Source organism: Chelonoidis abingdonii, chromosome 2 (genome assembly GCF_003597395.2).
Source record: "Chelonoidis abingdonii isolate Lonesome George chromosome 2, CheloAbing_2.0, whole genome shotgun sequence".
NCBI lineage: Eukaryota > Metazoa > Chordata > Testudines > Testudinidae > Chelonoidis > Chelonoidis abingdonii.
In genome coordinates, this window is record NC_133770.1 from 191,412,740 (window position 1) to 191,430,329 (window position 17,590).

The 17,590-nt window shown below is 43.8% G+C and overlaps 1 protein-coding gene across 4 annotated transcripts; it reads left to right on the forward strand.

Moving 5' to 3' along the window:
• Window positions 1-6: 6 nt before the first annotated feature.
• On the forward strand, window positions 7-17,276 carry MRS2 (magnesium transporter MRS2). 4 transcript variants are annotated; one of them, XM_075062874.1, is made up of 11 exons: window positions 7-63; window positions 2,201-2,274; window positions 3,913-3,949; window positions 4,552-4,664; window positions 6,134-6,307; window positions 7,187-7,317; window positions 12,220-12,336; window positions 13,332-13,484; window positions 14,561-14,678; window positions 15,587-15,722; window positions 16,521-17,276. In XM_075062874.1, the coding sequence occupies exons 3-10, from the start codon at window positions 3,913-3,915 to the stop codon at window positions 15,716-15,718; spliced, it is 975 nt and encodes a 324-aa protein (XP_074918975.1). In that variant the 5' UTR covers window positions 7-63; window positions 2,201-2,274; the 3' UTR covers window positions 15,719-15,722; window positions 16,521-17,276. The 4 variants fall into 4 exon arrangements, with proteins under 4 accessions (XP_074918975.1, XP_074918977.1, XP_074918978.1 ...); XM_075062875.1 differs by lacking the exons at window positions 7-63; window positions 16,521-17,276 and having other exon boundaries at window positions 2,223-2,274; window positions 4,556-4,664; window positions 15,587-16,456; XM_075062876.1 differs by lacking the exons at window positions 7-63; window positions 12,220-12,336; window positions 16,521-17,276 and having other exon boundaries at window positions 2,202-2,274; window positions 15,587-16,456.
• The last annotated feature ends 314 nt before the right edge of the window (window positions 17,277-17,590 follow it).

Genomic DNA, 17,590 nt, shown 5'->3' on the forward strand with positions numbered 1-17,590 from the left:
CTGGGCAGCGCCGGCCGCGGCTGGGGGCCGCAGCTCCCCGCGGGCAGCCGTGGCGTTGGGCAAGTAAGTCCTGCCCCGGGAGGAGGGCACCACACACGGCGCAGCCGGCCCTGGTTGCTGCCCGGCCGGGGGGGAGGCGGATCGGCTCCGGAGCGAAAGACCCACCTTTTGATTTACCCTCTCACGTCACCCCGGTGCCTCCGCTGGGCGTTTTTCCTACTCCTCGCCCCGGGACTCGGCTGCTCTGGCGTAGGGAGAGCCGGCTGCAGGGCAGGGACGGGCCCCACCGCGGGGAGAGGCGTTTATAAACCTACAGCGGCGCTAATCCTACAGCAAAGCGCTCAGCCCACTGAGCAAGCCTTAAATCCACGGGCAGGGGTCTCCACTTCCTCGGGTGACCAGGGGTCCTGATATTTGGGGCTTTGTCTTATATAGGCCGCTATTACAGTCCACCCCCATTCCCCAATTATTCACACTTGCTATCTGGTTACCCTGTCGGGTGCACAATTGTTGTTCCACCCTGTTCAGGCCTGGAAATGGCACCAGGGAATAGGTAAGTAGTTATAAGTCTCAGTGTGTGTTTTAGGGGAACCAGATAGCAAGTGTAGAAAAATCAAGGTGGGGGAAGGGGGAAATAGGTACCTCTATAAGACAAAGCCCCAAATATCAGGACTGCCCCTATAAAATTGGGACACTGGTTAGTTTCTGAATCCGTTTGGCACTTACAATTTTTTTATATCTTCCTGAAGTATTAGGCCAGAATTTAATTTCTAGGTGCCTAAACCATAAATAAATGGCCTGAATTTTGGAGTTGTGGGTGCTCGGCTTCTTTGAAAAGTGGGCTGCTTTTGTTTAGGTGCCTAATTGTAAATAGTGGACCTAATCCTGAAATTGACTGCTTGGGAGCTGTGTAGTGGGGACAATTGAGGCATAGGGGTGTACCCCACACAGTCAGTGGCAGGATTATGGCCATTGCTGTAATTTCCAAACTCCTTTTCCAGTAACATCCAACTAAACCACAAATGGGTTTATGTCTACATAATTAACAGCTAACTAAGAAAATGGGCACACTGCTCCTTTGAAGTTCTGGCTGAGCCTGTCAGTCATTTACCAACAGCCCATGCAGTATGAAACGCAGATTAAGGCCTTCCATCCTGCAAACACTTATTCACTTTTTACAGGTTTCAGAGTAGCAGCCGTATTAGTCTGTATCCGCAAAAAGAAAAAGAGTACTTGTGGCACTTTAGAGACTAACAAATTTGTAAGTCTCTAAGGTGTACAAATACTCCTGTTCTTTTCACTTTTTACATTCAAACAAAGGGTAGTCTTGCTGAAGTCAGTGGGACTACTATGCACAAAGCATGTGAATGTTTGCAGGGCCTTTCTGTTAAGTAAGGAGGGGAAGTGGCCTAGCAGATAGACCATTGGCCTGGCTCAGGAGACCTCCATTTTGTACGCCACTCTGCCACAGGCCTGCTGGGTGACCTTGGACAAGTCACTTTGCTTCTCCGTGCCTCCATTTTCTCATTTGTAAAATGGCATAATGATACTGACCTGCTTTGTAAAGCACTGAGATCTACTGTTGAAAAGCACTATCTAAAAACTAGGTATTATTATTCATTACCATAGTGCACTAATAACTCATTTGTTCAACAAATGTAGGCTCCAATCCCCGCAGTCAACTTCATGGAGGTAGACTTGTAGAGCTGCACAGAGCTCATTGTAGGACTGGAGTGTTATTCTTTATTGCAGCTGCTTTGTGTTCTTAAAGGATACTCCAATTTAATCTAATTTATATTTTTGTACCTTTTGTTGCAAGTAAAACAAGATTACCACAAACAGGTGGAAAGGAAATGTGTTTACTTTGCAGACTTGATGGTACTTTAGGTATAGTTATTTTCTCCTGTTTGTATGCGTCTTTCACACAACAATGAGGAGAAACATTCTGAATAAGAAAACTAGTCATAAAGCCACAAACGTTGGCTCAAGGAATTTTATTTCTATTAGATTTTAAGTTGACAGTGCCTCTTAAATCAGTTGTGTTGTTTGTTTGTTTGTTTTTTTAAGTGAAATTGTATTTAACTGGGTTCCTTATGACAGTTTTCCACTTAGTGTGCAAGAGAAGAAAAAAGTATGTATTTATCAAAAGACCCCGTGTGCTGGTAATAGAAAATTATAACTGCCGTGTGTCTTTATGCAGATGAACTGGGTCGACACTCAGCGACAGAGGCCTCTCAAGCCACCTTAGCCAGCGTAGTCCCTGTGTTTGCAGTGGTAAGTGTATTGAAAGGTTTCAACAAAGGACAGTTTTTCCAAGCTAATCAGCCTGTGTTTTTCTCAAACTATTATTTGACAGAACTGGTCATTGTCCATGATGTGTTCATAATGTGTGGATATTACTAAACAGTTTTAAAAACCCTGATTTGAAGGAAAGTTATGTTTATGTCGAGATATTTGCAACAGGAGTATTATAATGTGCTAGCAAAATACCAAGATGCTTTTTTTATGAGAAGATAATTCTTGTTAACTCACAATTTAATCATGAAGAGACAGTTTAACTGTTGAAGAATTTTTGTAAAATACATGCTTTCGCTATTAAAAATACACTATTTTTGCCTTTTTTTCCCTCATTAATGCAGTGGTCCCCAACCTTTCTGTTGCAATAGTATATTCATGTTCCCAGAAGAGTGTGGTGGGCTCCCAGGTGCCGAAATACCACCAAGAACTGGCATCATTGAGAAGCGTTGCCGCCGAAATGCCGCCGAGAAGCAGCGACATTTTGGCGGCGACGCTTGTTGGCATTGCTGCATTTTGACGGCTGGTTGTCCTGCATCCATGCTCCTTTGCGGTGGGTTGTCCTGTGGAAGCGCTCCCTTGTCAGTATGCAGGCGCACATAAATGCCCCACGAGCACTGCGTTGGGGACTGCTGTATTAATGTCATGGAATGTGGTAGCTGCAATGCAGGACAGCCAATGGTTGAAGGAAGAATATCTTTTTGTACGTGTGCAGCTGAGAGATGATGTGATCCCACATGAAAGCAGACAGTTGAGAGCATTGATACACATACAGGCCCTGATGCTACAATGAGAACCACATAGTTGTTTCCTCTTATATACTGCTACTAGCTTTAAAAAAAAAAAAAAAAAAAAAAAAAATGAATAGCTTTTGAATAAGCTACATATCTCAAAGCAAGAGTGCAAAAGCTTTGATCAAATCAATTTTTGCAGTTTTTCCAATAAAATGACTTTAAGTTTAGAGAAAATACTCATGTTAATACCCTGGAATACAAATGAAAAGTAAATAAGGTGTTAGAAACAAATTATTCCTTGCTTTGTTACATTAGCATGCTATCTATCCTTTCACTTACACGTAGTGGAATTACACAGTAAATACTATTCAAAAATCAAGGAATAGCCCCCCACTGTTGTTGCCCTTTGCCATGTAAATTGTTCAGTTAAAACAACACAAGATGAAACAACAAAATCTGAAACACAAAATGTAAAGAACCCCTCTTGTGCCAACACAAAAATCTCATTCTCTGTTTAAAAGAAAATTCTTCCTGGGAAGTAGATATCAGTGCGAGCCAAAGATATAGTTATGAACTTAATTGGTGTATGTCTGAAAAATATTTTAATAGGCGCTGCTTTCCAGGTACCATGTGTAGCATCCACATGGTCAAATGACCTGAAATACGTTGTCTAAGGCATTCATAATTACCTGAGAAGTATTAGCAGAGACAACAGGATAGCATAACTTGCCCCTCCTAAATAAGTGGACTGATTCACCCCCACTAGAATTCAAAGCAAATATAAGCAATTTCACACAACTCCTTTCCTGTATGTTACAGCAGCTTTTTGAGAACAAAATACCTACTTCTCGTGTTTTCTTTTTTCTCTTTTTCCCCCCTTTAGATGAAATTTGACAAAGAAGGAAATATTACCTCTTTTGGTAGGTAGTTTTCGTTTTCTTTTCCTATTTGCTCTTTTGTGCAATATAGAATTTTCTAAGTGAAAATTTATACTGGTTCAATTCAAGAAGTTTTCATGGGTTTAGATAACTGTCGGTGTTGCAGCATTTCCCTTTTTTTTTTACTTGTCTATTCTACACAAACTCTTATACCACATTCATCTGAGCACCTTCCGATGGTGCATTAAGCAATATGACTACCATCTCATGTGGTTCTGTTTTGCTTTCATCCTTTTCCTCTTTGTCCCAGCCCACCACCAGTATATTTTTCCTTCTTGGGATACCTTTGTGACATGAAACGTGCTTGACATGAGCTTTGCTAAAGTGTTCTAACATGAAACTTACTGTCTTTGCCTGTTATTGTGGTTACTTCTAGACTTTTCTTTATTAATAAACAAAGGGAGTTCTCTTCCACCCAAGTTATGACTATTTTGCTGTGTTAGACAGAATTATATTAGATGATCAAGGTGGGAAGTACTATCAAGTTAGTTTCTTTCTGGGACTGCTAAACAGACTAATCCATAATTATAAAACATGTTGTTTTTCCCAGATAAGATTTTTCTTTTTAAATGTCTTCTTGGTAGAAAGAAAGAAAACAGAATTGTACCAGGAACTGGGTCTTCAAGCTCGAGATCTAAGATTTCAGCATCTAATGAGCATTGCAACTAGAAACAACAGGATTATCATTAGAATGGAGGTAAAGTGATATTTTTATTTTCATTAACTTCAGTGGGTCTTAAATCTATTGACACCTATAAAGAGATGTTAAAATACACTTGAACTATGTCTCAGGGCTTGGCTACACTTGAGAGTTACAGCGCTAGTGGTGGCTTTACAGCACTGTAACTTACTCCCCGTCCACACTGGCAAGGCACATACAGCGCTGTTATCTCCCTGGCTACAGCGCTGGTTGTACTCCACATGGACAAGAGGAATAAAGAGAACAGCGCTGGTGCTGCAGCGCTGGAGTGCCAGTTTAAACAGTGAATTATCTTACTGACACTGTAACTGACCTCTGGAATTTCCCTTATAATGCTTTTAACTAAAGAACCTCTTGTTTTGTTGTGAACTTGGGGCTCTCTGGAGCTGCTTATCTAAAAAACAAACAGCAATTGTTTACATCGAGAGCCAGAAGGCAGGCAGGAATGTCCCACAGCTAGTGGTTTGCTTGACAAGAGAAAAAGCAGGGGGAGAAAGTCCTCGAGCAATGCTTATCTGGTCTGAGGCTATTTGCATTTAAGAGTGAATGAGAAGAGGTGGGGGAAGTGGTCGGAATTTGCAAGGCAGGGAGCTGACACACGTGTCAGCTCCAAAAATCCACTCTCTCTCTCGACCCCCTACCCCATGCTCCCGTCACCACTCCACCCACCCCCTCTTTGAAAAGCACGTAACAGCCACTTGAACATGGGATAGCTGCTCAATAATGCACCACCCTCCAACAGCGCTGCAAATGTGGCCCACACTTGCAGTGCTGGTAGCTGTCAGTGTGGCCACACTGCAGCCTTTCATCTGGCACAGCTGTACGAAGACAGCTTTAACTCCCAGCACTGTACAGCTGCAAGTGTAGCCAAACCCTCAGTTGCCAATTCAGTCATGTTCTAGTGAGATCCAGGGCCCTTTTAATACTGGCTATCTGTGGCCTTGTGTATATTATCCATCTGTCCTTACAGATAACCCTGGCACTGAATATCTAGCAAGCAGAAACACTTCATGTTGCACTTCATAATAATGAGCTCCTTGTCCTTTGTAGAACGGCCATCTCTATTCAGGAGGGCCAGAATTTTTCCCTTTGTGGGCATGATGAAAATTTTTAGAGGCACAGGATGAGCACAGCTAAAAAATTTGGAGAATCTTTCTTTCTTCCTGTCCTCCAGTAACACCAGAGGCCTCTTTGAGTACACTAAAGGAAGTGCTTCCAGTGTCAGTCTGGTCCATATACTTCTGGGGTTGTGGGGGGAATGACAGTGGAAGATAGACACTTGGGTACCCTGGACACGAGTATGGCATAAAAATCTAGGTAAATAAAAAACAAAGCTTATCATAAGTCTCCTTGTGGGAAGTGGTTTTACAGAAAACCGAATTCTGAAATGCATAAAGTGGCAATGAGAAAATTAGAAACCTTCATAAAGTATTAGCTGGCTGTCTAACTGCATTCTCTTTTTTCAGTTTTTGAAGGCTGTGGTAACACCAGAGTTTCTTCTGATACTAGATTATCGCAGTTTAAATATGGAGCACTGGCTGTTCCAAGAACTTGCATCTCAGCTGTCTGGAGAAGGTCAGCTAGTTACATATTCCTTGCCCTTTGAATTTAGAGCCATAGAAGCAATACTGCAATATTGGGTGAGCTTCTAGTTATTTTAGCTACTTTTGAAAATGTTGTTTCATGGGAATGACAGTATAATTTTAATATTTTGGGTTTGCTTTGGGCTTGGTTGGTTGTTTTGGTTATGTGGGATCTAGGCAAACATTTAGCAGTGAGGAGAATTAACTATTGAAAGAACTTACCAAGGGGCACAATGGATTCTTCATCGCTTGGAGTTTTTAAATCAAGATTGACAGATATACGCTGAAACATAAAAGTTACATTTTGATGTCGAAATTACTGGGGGAGGTTCTCTGGCCTGTATTATGCAGTAGGTCAGACTAGATCAGCATTTCTCGAATGCGATCACCAGGGGCTTTTCTTGTGGCCACAGCCTCCTGGGCAGTGACTTGGTGGGGGGGCAAAGCAGTGGCCTGTCCCCCCGGGCCATCGGCAGGGTTGGATCCTCTCCCCCCGGATCCATGAATACTGGAAGAGCAGACAACCAGTGAGTTCCCTACCTTCCCAGGGGTTGTGGGGCTTGGGCTTCAGCCTTGGGATGGCGGGCAGCGTCTCCAATTGTGGGACTTCAGGCTTTCGCCTAAGCTCCCTCTAAGCTGTGCAGCAGGCTATCAAGGGCTGCTCAGGTGGAGAGAGGCACCTCTCCTGCGGCCCCGCCCCAGCCAGGGAAAGGCATCACTTCCCCTGGCCCCAGCCCCAGTTAAAAAACTATTGCAGTGGGTAAACTTTATCTTGTCAATGTTAGCTGTATTCCAGATAGCTCCTACGTATTGAAAAAGTAGATTGCATAGTGAACATTGTAACAGTGAATTCTGTGTTCAGTGAGAGGAGTCAGTTACCCAAACCATTCTAAAAGGATTATTTTAATTCTTATGAAGGATCATGTTATTATCTAGATCAGCAATCTGCAAGGGAGACTTAATGTTTTGCAACCTCAGATCATTGAGACGCTGGAAGCTCTAGTGGATCCCAAGCTACTATCTGTGGATAGAAGTAAACTACACATTTTGCTACAAAATGGCAAGAGGTAAATAAGAGTAAGCAATGGGGAGCATAGCTGAACTTCAGAAAATTGTGTACAATATATATTTCCTAGAAAACCTTACTTTTAAATTGTGCAATTTATTTGTTGTTGTAAATTCAAATGTATGAACTATCTAGTTTGGAAAAAAATGAAATCCCACTTCAGGATTTGTAGTCTACCTTCTAAAACTATGTATAATGCAAAAAAATTAGTACTAGGCAATTTAATATGTTCATTGTAATGTAAAATCAGGAGCTGAAACCACTTTTCAAACCATTTGCGTACATGTAAACTTATTGGGTTGTGCTATGTGTCAATAGAACAAACGATACAATTGTCTGAATCGGATTACTTGTTTCTCCGAGTGCTCATGAACCCTTGAAATATGCCCAGAATACACCACTAAATCCTTTTCAGTTAAGGTTTTGGTGATTTTGAGGCAGTTGATCCCAGAATGGACCAGTACCGTGGCTAAATGCAAAATGGTGATTTAAATTTTCTAAAGGGTACGTCTACACTACGAGATTATTCCAATTTTACATAAACCGGTTTTGTAAAACAGATTGTATAAAGTTGAGTGCACACGGCCATACTAACCACATTAATTCGATGGTGTGCGTCCATGGTCCGAGGCTAGCGTCGATTTCTGGAGCATTGCACTGTGGGTAGCTATCCCGTAGCTATTCCATAGTTCCCGCAGTCTCCCCTGCCTCTTGGAATTCTGGGTTGATAGCCCAGTGCCTGATGGGGCAAAAATCATTGTCGCGGGTGGTTCTGGGTACAGCCTCACCCCTCTCTCCGTGAAAGCAGAGACAACTATTTGTGTGCCTTTTTTCCTGGGTGAACTGTGCAAATGCCATAGCACAGCAGCATTATGACCCTGCTCAGATCAATACCGCAATCGTGACGTTGTAAACACCTCGCGCATTCTCGTGCAGTCTATGCTGAACCGGGACCTGCAAAGCCAGGCGGTTAGGAGCAGCGCGGCGACGAGAGTGATGAGGACATGGACATAGAATTTCTCTCAAACCGCGGGCCCCTGCGCTTTGGAGATCTTGCTGGTAATGGGGCAGGTTCTAGCCATTGAACCGCGATTTTGGGCCCCGGGAAACAAGCACAGACTGGTGGGATGGGACGATAGTTTTTGCTCTTCCGAGTGGCTGCAAAACTTTCGCATGCTTAAGGGCACTTTCATGGAACTTTGTGACTTGCTTTCGCCTGCCCTGAAACGCCAGAATACCAAGATGAGAGCAGCCCTCACAGTTGGAGAAGCAAGTGACAATAGCCCTCTGGAAGCTTTCGACGCAGACAGCTACCGGTCAGTCGGGAATCAATTTGGAGTGGGAAAATCTACTGTGGGGGCTGCTGGGATGCAAGTAGCCAAAGCAATCATTAAGCTGCTGCTACAAAGGTTGTGACTCTGGGAAACGTGCAGGTCATAGTGGATGGCTTTGCTGCAATGGGATTACAGTGGGGGGCGATTCCCTATTCCTACTTGGGCCCAGTACGTAAACTGCAAGGGGCACTTTTCAATGGGTGCTGCAAGCACTGGTGGATCACAAGGGACGTTTCACCAACATCCACGTGAGATGGCCAGGAAGGGTTCATGACGCTCGCGTCTTCAGAACAACTACTCTGTTTAAACAGTGGCTGCAGCAAGGGAATTACTTCCCAGACCAGAAATAACAGTTGGGGATGTTGAAATGCTTGTAGTTATCCTGGGTGACCCAGCCTACCCCTTGATGCCATGGCTCATGAAGCCATACACAGGCAGCCTGGACAGTAGTCAGAAGTTGTTCAACTACAGGCTGAGCAAGTGCAGGATGGGTGGTAGAATGTGCATTTGGCTGTTTAGGCGCGCTGGTGCACATTACTCGCTCAGACCTCAGCCAAACCAATGTCCCCTTTGTTATTGCTGCTTGCTGTGTGCTCCACAATCCTGTGAGAGTAAGGGGGAGACCTTTATGGCGGGGGGGGAGGCTGAGGCAAGTCACCTGGCTGCTGATTACGCGCAGCCAGACACCAGGGCGATTAGAAGAGCACACCAGGAAGCGGTGCACATCAGAGAAGCTTTGAAAACGAGTTTCATCATGGGACAGGGTATGGTGTGACTGCTGTGTTTGTTTCCCCTTCATGAACCCCCCCCCCCGCCCTTGATTGACTCATTCCCTGTAAGCAACCCACCCTCCCCCTTCGATTACAGCTTGCTTAAGGAAATAAAGTCACTATCGTTTAAAAATCATGTATTCTTATTAAAAAGTCATTTTATAAAAGAGGCAGAGAACTGACAAGGTATCCCGGGTGTGGTTTGGGAGGAGGATAGGAGGGAAGGAAAAGGCCATTAAACACATTTCAATGTAATGACAGCCTTTTGGTTGGACTGTCCACGGGGTGGAGTGGGCGGGTGCACGAAGCCTTCCCCCACGCGTTCTTTACACCGTCTGGGTGAGGAAGATATGGAACATGGTGAGGGGATTGAGGGGTTACACAGGGGCTGCGTGGCACTCTGTGACCCCGCTGCTCTTCCTGAAGCTCCACCAGACGTCGGAGATATCAGTTTGATCACGCAGCAGCTCCAGCGTTGCATCCCGCCACCGCTGATCTTCCTGCCTACCACCTCTCATCTCGAGCATCCCTCCCCTATCCTCGCTTTGGTCCCTCCTGTCCTCACGCTCACTGGCATCTTTCCTGTACTTTGCTATCACACGTCCTTCCCTCATTCAGATGAGCTCTTTCATTGCGGGTCACTTCCATGATTTCAAGAACATTTCGTCTTGCGTCTTTCTTTTTCCTCCGCCTTATCTGAGCTAGCCTTCGGGATGGACTAGGGAGGCTTGAAAAATTGCAGCTGCATGAGGGAGGAAAAAATAGGAGAGAAGTATTTTAAAAAGATACATTTTACAGAACAATGCTTATACTCTTTCACAGTGAACAACACTATTCACCTTACATAGCACATGTGATTTCACTACAAGGTCGCATTTTGCATCTTAATATTGAGTGCCTGTGGCTCTGGTGTTACAGATCTCACAGACGCAGGTCCGGGCATCAGAATTCAGCTTGCATGTGACCATGGTAAGCCATTGTCTTTCGCTTCTCCAGCCTTCATATACTCAGTGCCGTCTGATGCTTCTTCCTGTTAACATGCAGCAGCAGAAGCCAACTCCCTCCATCCAATTCTCTAGGATGATTGCTTTACCCCTCCCCCACCGCATGGCTGGTATCATGGAAGATCACTGCTAATCACCCCCCCCTCCCCCCCACCGCGTGGCTGGTAGCTGGAAGATTCCTGCTAGCCAAACGCAAAAAAAAGCTCAGCGCTATCCTTCCTCCCTCCCCCTGCTTGGCTACATGCAAGGAAGGATTTCTTTTAAAGCAACAGCCAGTAGGAAAATGGCCATTTCTGTCCCCTTAATTAAATTCCTGAATTTCAACCAGTTACCATGAACAATATCACTCTGCTGAGGATAACAGCGAGATAAAGAATGGCTACGGATGTTTCTTGAATGCCAGCAATCCCACCGGACCATACGCAGCTATGCTTTGTCATGCAATGATACCTGATTACTTGCTACATGCATGGCGTGGTAAAGTGTCCTACCATGGTGGACGGAACAAGGCTGCCTTGCCCAGAAACCTTCTGCAAAGGCTTTTGGAGTACCTCCAGGAGCGCTTCATGGAGATGTCCCTGGAGGATTTCCGCTCCATCCCCAGACATGTTAACAAACTTTTCCAGTAACTTTACTGGCCGCACGAATGCATCCCAAGCCCTCATGGCAAATCAATCATTAAAAAAACGCTTGCTTTTAAACCATGTTTTATATTTACAAAGGTACACTCACCAGAGGTCGCTTCCATGGCTTCACTGTCTGGGCTAGTGGCTTGGGAGGGCTGGAGGGTAATTCTGTCTGGGTCACAAAAAGCTCCTGGCTGTTGGGGCTAACGGAGTGCTGTGTGCTCTCTGCAAGATCGTCCTCTTCTCCTCCTCCTCCTCCTCATCTTCCCCTCTCGCAGAATCCTCAGCCATGGTTGAATTACAACCCCCACCTCGGAATCCACGGACAGGGGTGGGGTAGTGGTGGCGCAGCCCCCTAAAATTGCATGCAGCTCAGCGTAGAAGCGGCATGTTTTTGGCCCTGACCCGGACCTTCCGTTTGCTGCTTTGGTTTTCTGGTAGGCTTGTCTGAGCTCCTTAACTTTCACTCTGCACTGCACTGAGTCCCTGGTGTGGCCTTTTTCCATCATAGCCTTGGAAATTTTTTCAAATATTTTTTCATTTCGTCTTTTGGAACGGAGTTCTGTTAGCACTGAATCCTCTCCCATATAGCGATCAGATCCAGTACCTCCCGTGCGGTCCATGCTGGAGCTCTTTTTCGATTCTCAGGAGACTGCATTGCTACCTGTGCTGATGAGCTCTGCGTGGTCACCTGTGCTGATCAGAGCTCCACGCTGGCCAAACAGGAAATGAAATTCAAAAGTTCGCAGGGCTTTTCCTGTATACCTGGCCAGTGCATCCGAGTTCAGATTGCTGTCCAGGGTGGTCACAGTGATGCACTGTGGGATGCTGCCTGGAGGCCAATTACCGTCGATTTGCATCCAGGCTAAGCCTAATCCGATATGGTAATACCGATTTTTAGCGCTACTCTCTTCGTCAGGGAGGAGTACAGAAACCGATGTAAAGAGCCCTTTATATTGATATAAAGGGCCTCTTAGTGTGGACGGGTGCGGCATTAAACTGATTTTAGCAGCGTTAAACTGATTTAAACGCGTAGTGTAGACCAGGCCTAAGAAACTCTTCCCCAGTGACTCATTCTGGCAAGATCCAGGGAAAATGAAAATATTACCTCTCTACAGTAATGCAAATGGGATTGCCTGATTGTTTATGCCTATTTGTTTTTTCTTTAGTTTGTCAGAATTAGAAACAGATCTTAAAGTTTTCAAAGAAACAATCCTGGAAATCTTAGATGAAGAGGAATTAATTGAAGAGCTCTGTCTAACTAAATGGACAGATCCACAAGTATTGTAAGTAAAGTTGGATAATCCAGAACACTTTTTAAAATGTCTTGTCCAAAGACAACCTGAATACCAGATTAGATTTTCTCTCCCCTCCCCTCAAAAAAAAGATCTGTACAGTGTTTTTAAACCATAATGCTTTACCTCTTTTTTAAAAGGTGGTGTATCCCATCTCAGCCTGAGCATAGTGTTAGCAGCATTACTGATGTCTTAAATACAAGAGGGCTGTCGTGGCTCTCAGAGACCTCACTGTTTGCCTAGTCAAAAGAAAGATCTAAAAAGTTAACTCCAGAAACTTGTATGCCTGTTGTAGAGAAGGTGACTGGCTAGGTGCTCTGGGCCTTGTGGATGGTGCCAGGCACCTATGATTCATCCAGTAGGACTGAGATCTCTCAAACTTCAGGAAAGGGGATAGTGCCAGCAGTTTCACATACTGACTGTTACGCTGCTGTCATCAGTTCCTGTGTCCACAAAATGCTTCAACTAAAATGCTTCAGTTATTGTTGATGTGCAACTAAAAACACGTGTAAGTGCCAAGTAGATTTCAATATTATGTATACAACTTAGACTTCACTGTGTGGGGGAACAGAAGGGAGTGTTAACAGCATCACTGTCAACTTCCACATTTGAGGGCACCAGAAAATTAACAGTCTCCCTTAAAAATGTCACAGTGTGATGCTGGGACACTAATATTTATACATTGCCTGTGCATGTTTATAGCATGGCAAATGTTACCCATTTTGCTTACCAAAGTAACTGACATTTTTTGCTCTTCAGCCAATAGACATTGGAAAAGCACGTACCTTCTTTTTGATGACACTCTTTGTAACAGCAGGAGTTTCCCATGCGCCTAACTGGATTTTGCAGCATTATTGTCAAACAGGACTCGTGCAGAGTTTTTCCCTTTTCACTTCATTCTGGGCCCATGCTTCAGAACATGTGAACACGTTGTTGATAAGCGCATTGCTGATCCCTAACTAGAAAATACAAATTGTTGCTCACAGTGAGGAGAGCATGTCTGGAATTGACCATGCAGAGGAAATGGAGCTGCTGCTGGAGAATTATTACAGACAAGCCGAAGATCTCGCTAATGAAGCACGTGAACTCAGAGTATTGATTGATGATTCCGAAAGTATCATCTTCATCAACCTGGACAGGTTAACTATTCTTGTGACACATACTTGTTATACTGCCAGAAGCTTTGCAGAAATTGGTGCTGGTTTACCCTTTTTTGAATTCGAGTCTGAGAGCAGACATTGGGAACGCTCATTCCTTGTGGTTCTGGGGAGGTAATAGTTAAAAGAAATACCCAGATGTTCATGGGGAAAATATAACTTATTTGTGAAGAATTGCTATGTAATGCAGCAAAACTGAAACTTCAATTGACTCTTAAATGTAGGTTACGCTTAAGTGTTGGTGTCTGCCTTCAAGAACATGCCCCTGGTTTTCCTAGGTCACATCTTCTGCTATCCAATAAATGTTTCATCTGCATTAAGCATGATACAGTAATCAGCTTAGTTTGCCTCAAATATTTAGCTCTATTAAGACTAAACTATTATAAATAAAAGGCTGAAATTTGTTATTACGCACTAATCAACTTTTTCAGTTTTCTGTATTTAAAAATAATTTATAGTCTTAACATCTTGAAGGGTATCATATAAGCTACTGTTGAAAAGCAGTGTATGATATTCTCTCCTCCTTGAGTGGGGAGTTACCTCAAGAAGCGTTTGGAGTGGACACTCCATCTGGAGGCCAGCAAGAGTTGAGAAGAGGTGGATGTGGAATGCCCCAAAGTAGACTCTGCTTTACAGTCCACAGTATTTTCTGACCCTCTGCTGCTTTGTAAGTATACTTGCAAGGTAACAGTAAATGTTTCTTTTAAATAATCATTTATAAATTCCTATTGTTAATGGTAAGAAAACAAAATGTAAGTTTCCATGAACTTTTACTGTTACTTTACACACATACTTATAACAGGTGTGACCAGATGTCATAGATCCTGCTGATTGCAAAGCAGAGTCTGCTTCCTGAGAGGTGCATTGCTGCTGCAGTTTCAGAACATCTCTTTGGAGAAAAATCACCTGACACACTGGCTCTTGTTTCTGTGTTGCCTAATACCGGTGTGAGTTGCTCTGTCAATTTGTTCTGATGTAGTGCATCCTGCATAAAACTCTATTACTAGACAGCAAGTAAACATCTGTGTTCATCTCCTAAATCTTTCTCCCTTCTTCAGCCACCGTAATGTGATGATGAGACTGAACTTACAGCTGACCATGGGGACTTTTTCTCTTTCTCTTTTTGGACTGATTGGAGTAGCCTTTGGTATGAACTTGGAATCCTCCTTTGAAGAGGTGAGAACCACTGCTGCTTTAGAGTTGATTTTATAACTACTGACAGACCACACAGGTACCAATGCACCTGACGTAACCCAGGTTTTCTGTTAAGTATAACACTCTTCACTGATAAGACTCCAGTTTTATACTGGTGTAAAGTGAGAGAGTTGGGCCCACTGATTCCAGCTTTAGTGCAATGACTTTCTTTTGGCATGAATTAGTTCATGGCTTGTTTAGTTATGACTCTGCTGCAGGACATTCTTCTGGATGATCAGGAAGAGTAATATTCCAAGAGGAAAAGGGAGGACAATACTGTAGTTGGGCATGGTGGCTGACAATAGGCATAGTAATGTTCAGCCATTCGTACTTCTGAAAGGTCTTGGAGTTTGTATTAGAGTCACTTTCATACGCAAAGGTGTAAATCAGTTAAATAATTTTCTAGACTTCATGGTGGAGCTGTGACTCCACTGTAAATTAAATAATTACACTTAGATTGCTGGTAGCTATCACACTTACATGCGTTACCTTAAAAAGGAAGAGATTTCTTCTTTCCCCTTCCTTCCCTCATCGCCACCTTCACACACACAAAATGAGGGCGGGGGAGGAGATCTCTAAATTCTTGGTAAAAACAAGAGCTATCTTTGAAAGGAACCGTTCATGGGCTAGTGTGATAGTGAGGAACACTAAAATCCAGAGACCAGCACACTAGTGCTCTGGAAATGATGGTGTATCAAGTGGATCACTTTGCCTTGCAATAACCCGGAATCTTAGCCAACCTTCCCCAGCCAAGGAAGTTCACCATACTGTGGAGCCTTTGGAGGGCACGGAGAGGGGTTTAAATTAGAGATGTGGGAGGGAATCCACCGAGGACCCTTCTTCCACAGAAAGAGCTGCATGATTAATGGCTTTTTTTTTTCCATTGCTAGGACCACAGAGCATTTTGGCTGGTGACCGGAATTATGTTTTTGGGAAGTGGCCTTATCTGGCGGCGTTTGCTTTCATTCCTTGGACGGCATCTAGAACCTTCACTACCTCCCCAAGTACGTATGGTTGGCTAAAGAGGTCCACTGCGTTCTGTGTGCATAGTACCACTGCTACTTCCTGTGTTCAGTGTGTACTATGGAATTTGTAATGGATGTGATCAAGCGGGGGTGGACAGGACACAACTTCCACTTTTATGGAAGTAATTGGTGAAATCCATGTCCCCCAACTTGGGAGGGTGGTAGGGTAGGCTTCCCTAAGCAGGCATAGGGGGAGCACAGGACTGGGCAAAGGAAAGTTGTGACACCTAAGATGCCCTGCTTCACTCTGCAAGTATTTGCTGCTGCCAGAAGTGACGAGGCAGGCAATCCCTTGAAAGCTGCCCTTAGTGTAACTGGTAACAGGAGCGGCTGCAACCATCCTTTCTCTGCTCCTATGGCACTCAACTCAGCCATGCTGCTGTTCCACTCCCCCCATCTCACCCACTCGTCCCTTCCCCTCACCCAGAGGTAGCTTGGTGTTGGAGAGGGGGAGCTATAAACAAACAAGTCCTGGATAGCAAAGATCACAGGGGGAGCTGGGTGGGGAACAAGAACAAAAGACTAGACTAAAGAGCAAAGAAAAAGAGAGGGTGGCACTTGTGCTGGGGCCTGGAGCCAGGGGGGCAGCCTGACCCAGCTGTTCCTCCTCAGATGCACTCCAGAATCCTTTGTGCTGACTTTCATAGCTTTTCAGAGCTTGATGACACTTCAAAGGAGGCTTCCTGAGAACTGGCCAGCACTTGTATGTTCCACCCCACCCCCTTTTTTTTTTTTTTTTTTACAAACAAAACTTTTGGTGACATCAACATGATTTTGTGAAGCTTTTCAACCTTGACAGAACTGCATTCACGATTGAAGTAAAAAATGACCTTAAAACAGAAGCCTTTATGTCAAGCAGAAGCACACTGACAAATCGATAGAACCGGAGAAAGCAACTGGCTTTTTTTGTTACATGGTGAACTGTACACACACTTGCACAACTGTTTTCCCTTTAGTAAAAATTAAGAATTTTTAAACTCATAGAATGTCAATCTATATCTTATGCACAAAAATGTTTTTAAAGTTGATATTTTAATGGCACAAAAGTCAGTAAATGCAGAGAGATTCCCGTAGGATCCTTAATTTTTTTCCTCATGTGTTACACTAGAAGATTTCGCTAGACTACAGTATGATGCACAGTCTGCAATTTGAGGCTCGCACAGTTTGAGGTCTTCCATCCAAGGACTGCTCAGGCCCAGGCTTCATTAGTTAGGCATTGACAAGATTTCAGCCTAGGGCAGTAGTGCTGAAGATAGAGACTAACATTAAAAACAAAAACTGCTATACTTGTCCTCAATAGGAGCTGGTTTGATTTTTTTGAAAATCAGGCTATCATTCAGGAGCTGATAGCTGGAGGTAAGAGCCAAACTTTAGGCTTTTTTTTTTTTTTAAATGTAGGGGGGTGGTTTTTTTTTCCTTTTTAGTTTTTCAAGGTTGCATTTGCTCTCTGGAGAATAGGATACCAGAAGCAGGAATCAAACTCACATTTCTTGCAGAGCACTAAACCGGCACAGCCAGACCAACAAATACAGAAAACTGCTTTGTTTCTGTTAAATGAAAAATAAACAAGTTTTGAATGTCCAGTGCTCACCTGTTCAAAGACTGATCAGGCCCAAATGGGTTTTTAAAATCAGAACAGCAGGCCCTTTCAGACTGGTAGCAGATGCACATTTCAAGCATGCAACCACTGCCCTTTTAGTTGTAACTGACTAGACATATTGGCACGTGTAGTATAACAATTCCTTATTCAATTGGTAAGAACTTACCTTAGGGCCTGATCCAACTCCCATTTGAAAAAGAAAAGTCAGAATTTTCTTGACCTGACTTGTTTCCTTTTATCTCTTTCTGGAGACATAGATGACCAGGATC

Excerpts from the sequence above, each read along its gene's own strand:
- MRS2 (XM_075062874.1), top strand. The coding sequence starts at position 3,913 with ATGAAATTTGACAAAGAAGGAAATATTACCTCTTTTG. Across the intron at positions 6,308-7,186 it reads AAGCAATACTGCAATATTGG|ATCAGCAATCTGCAAGGGAG; the intron begins GTGAGCTTCTAG and ends GTTATTATCTAG. Across the intron at positions 14,679-15,586 it reads TGGAATCCTCCTTTGAAGAG|GACCACAGAGCATTTTGGCT; the intron begins GTGAGAACCACT and ends TTCCATTGCTAG.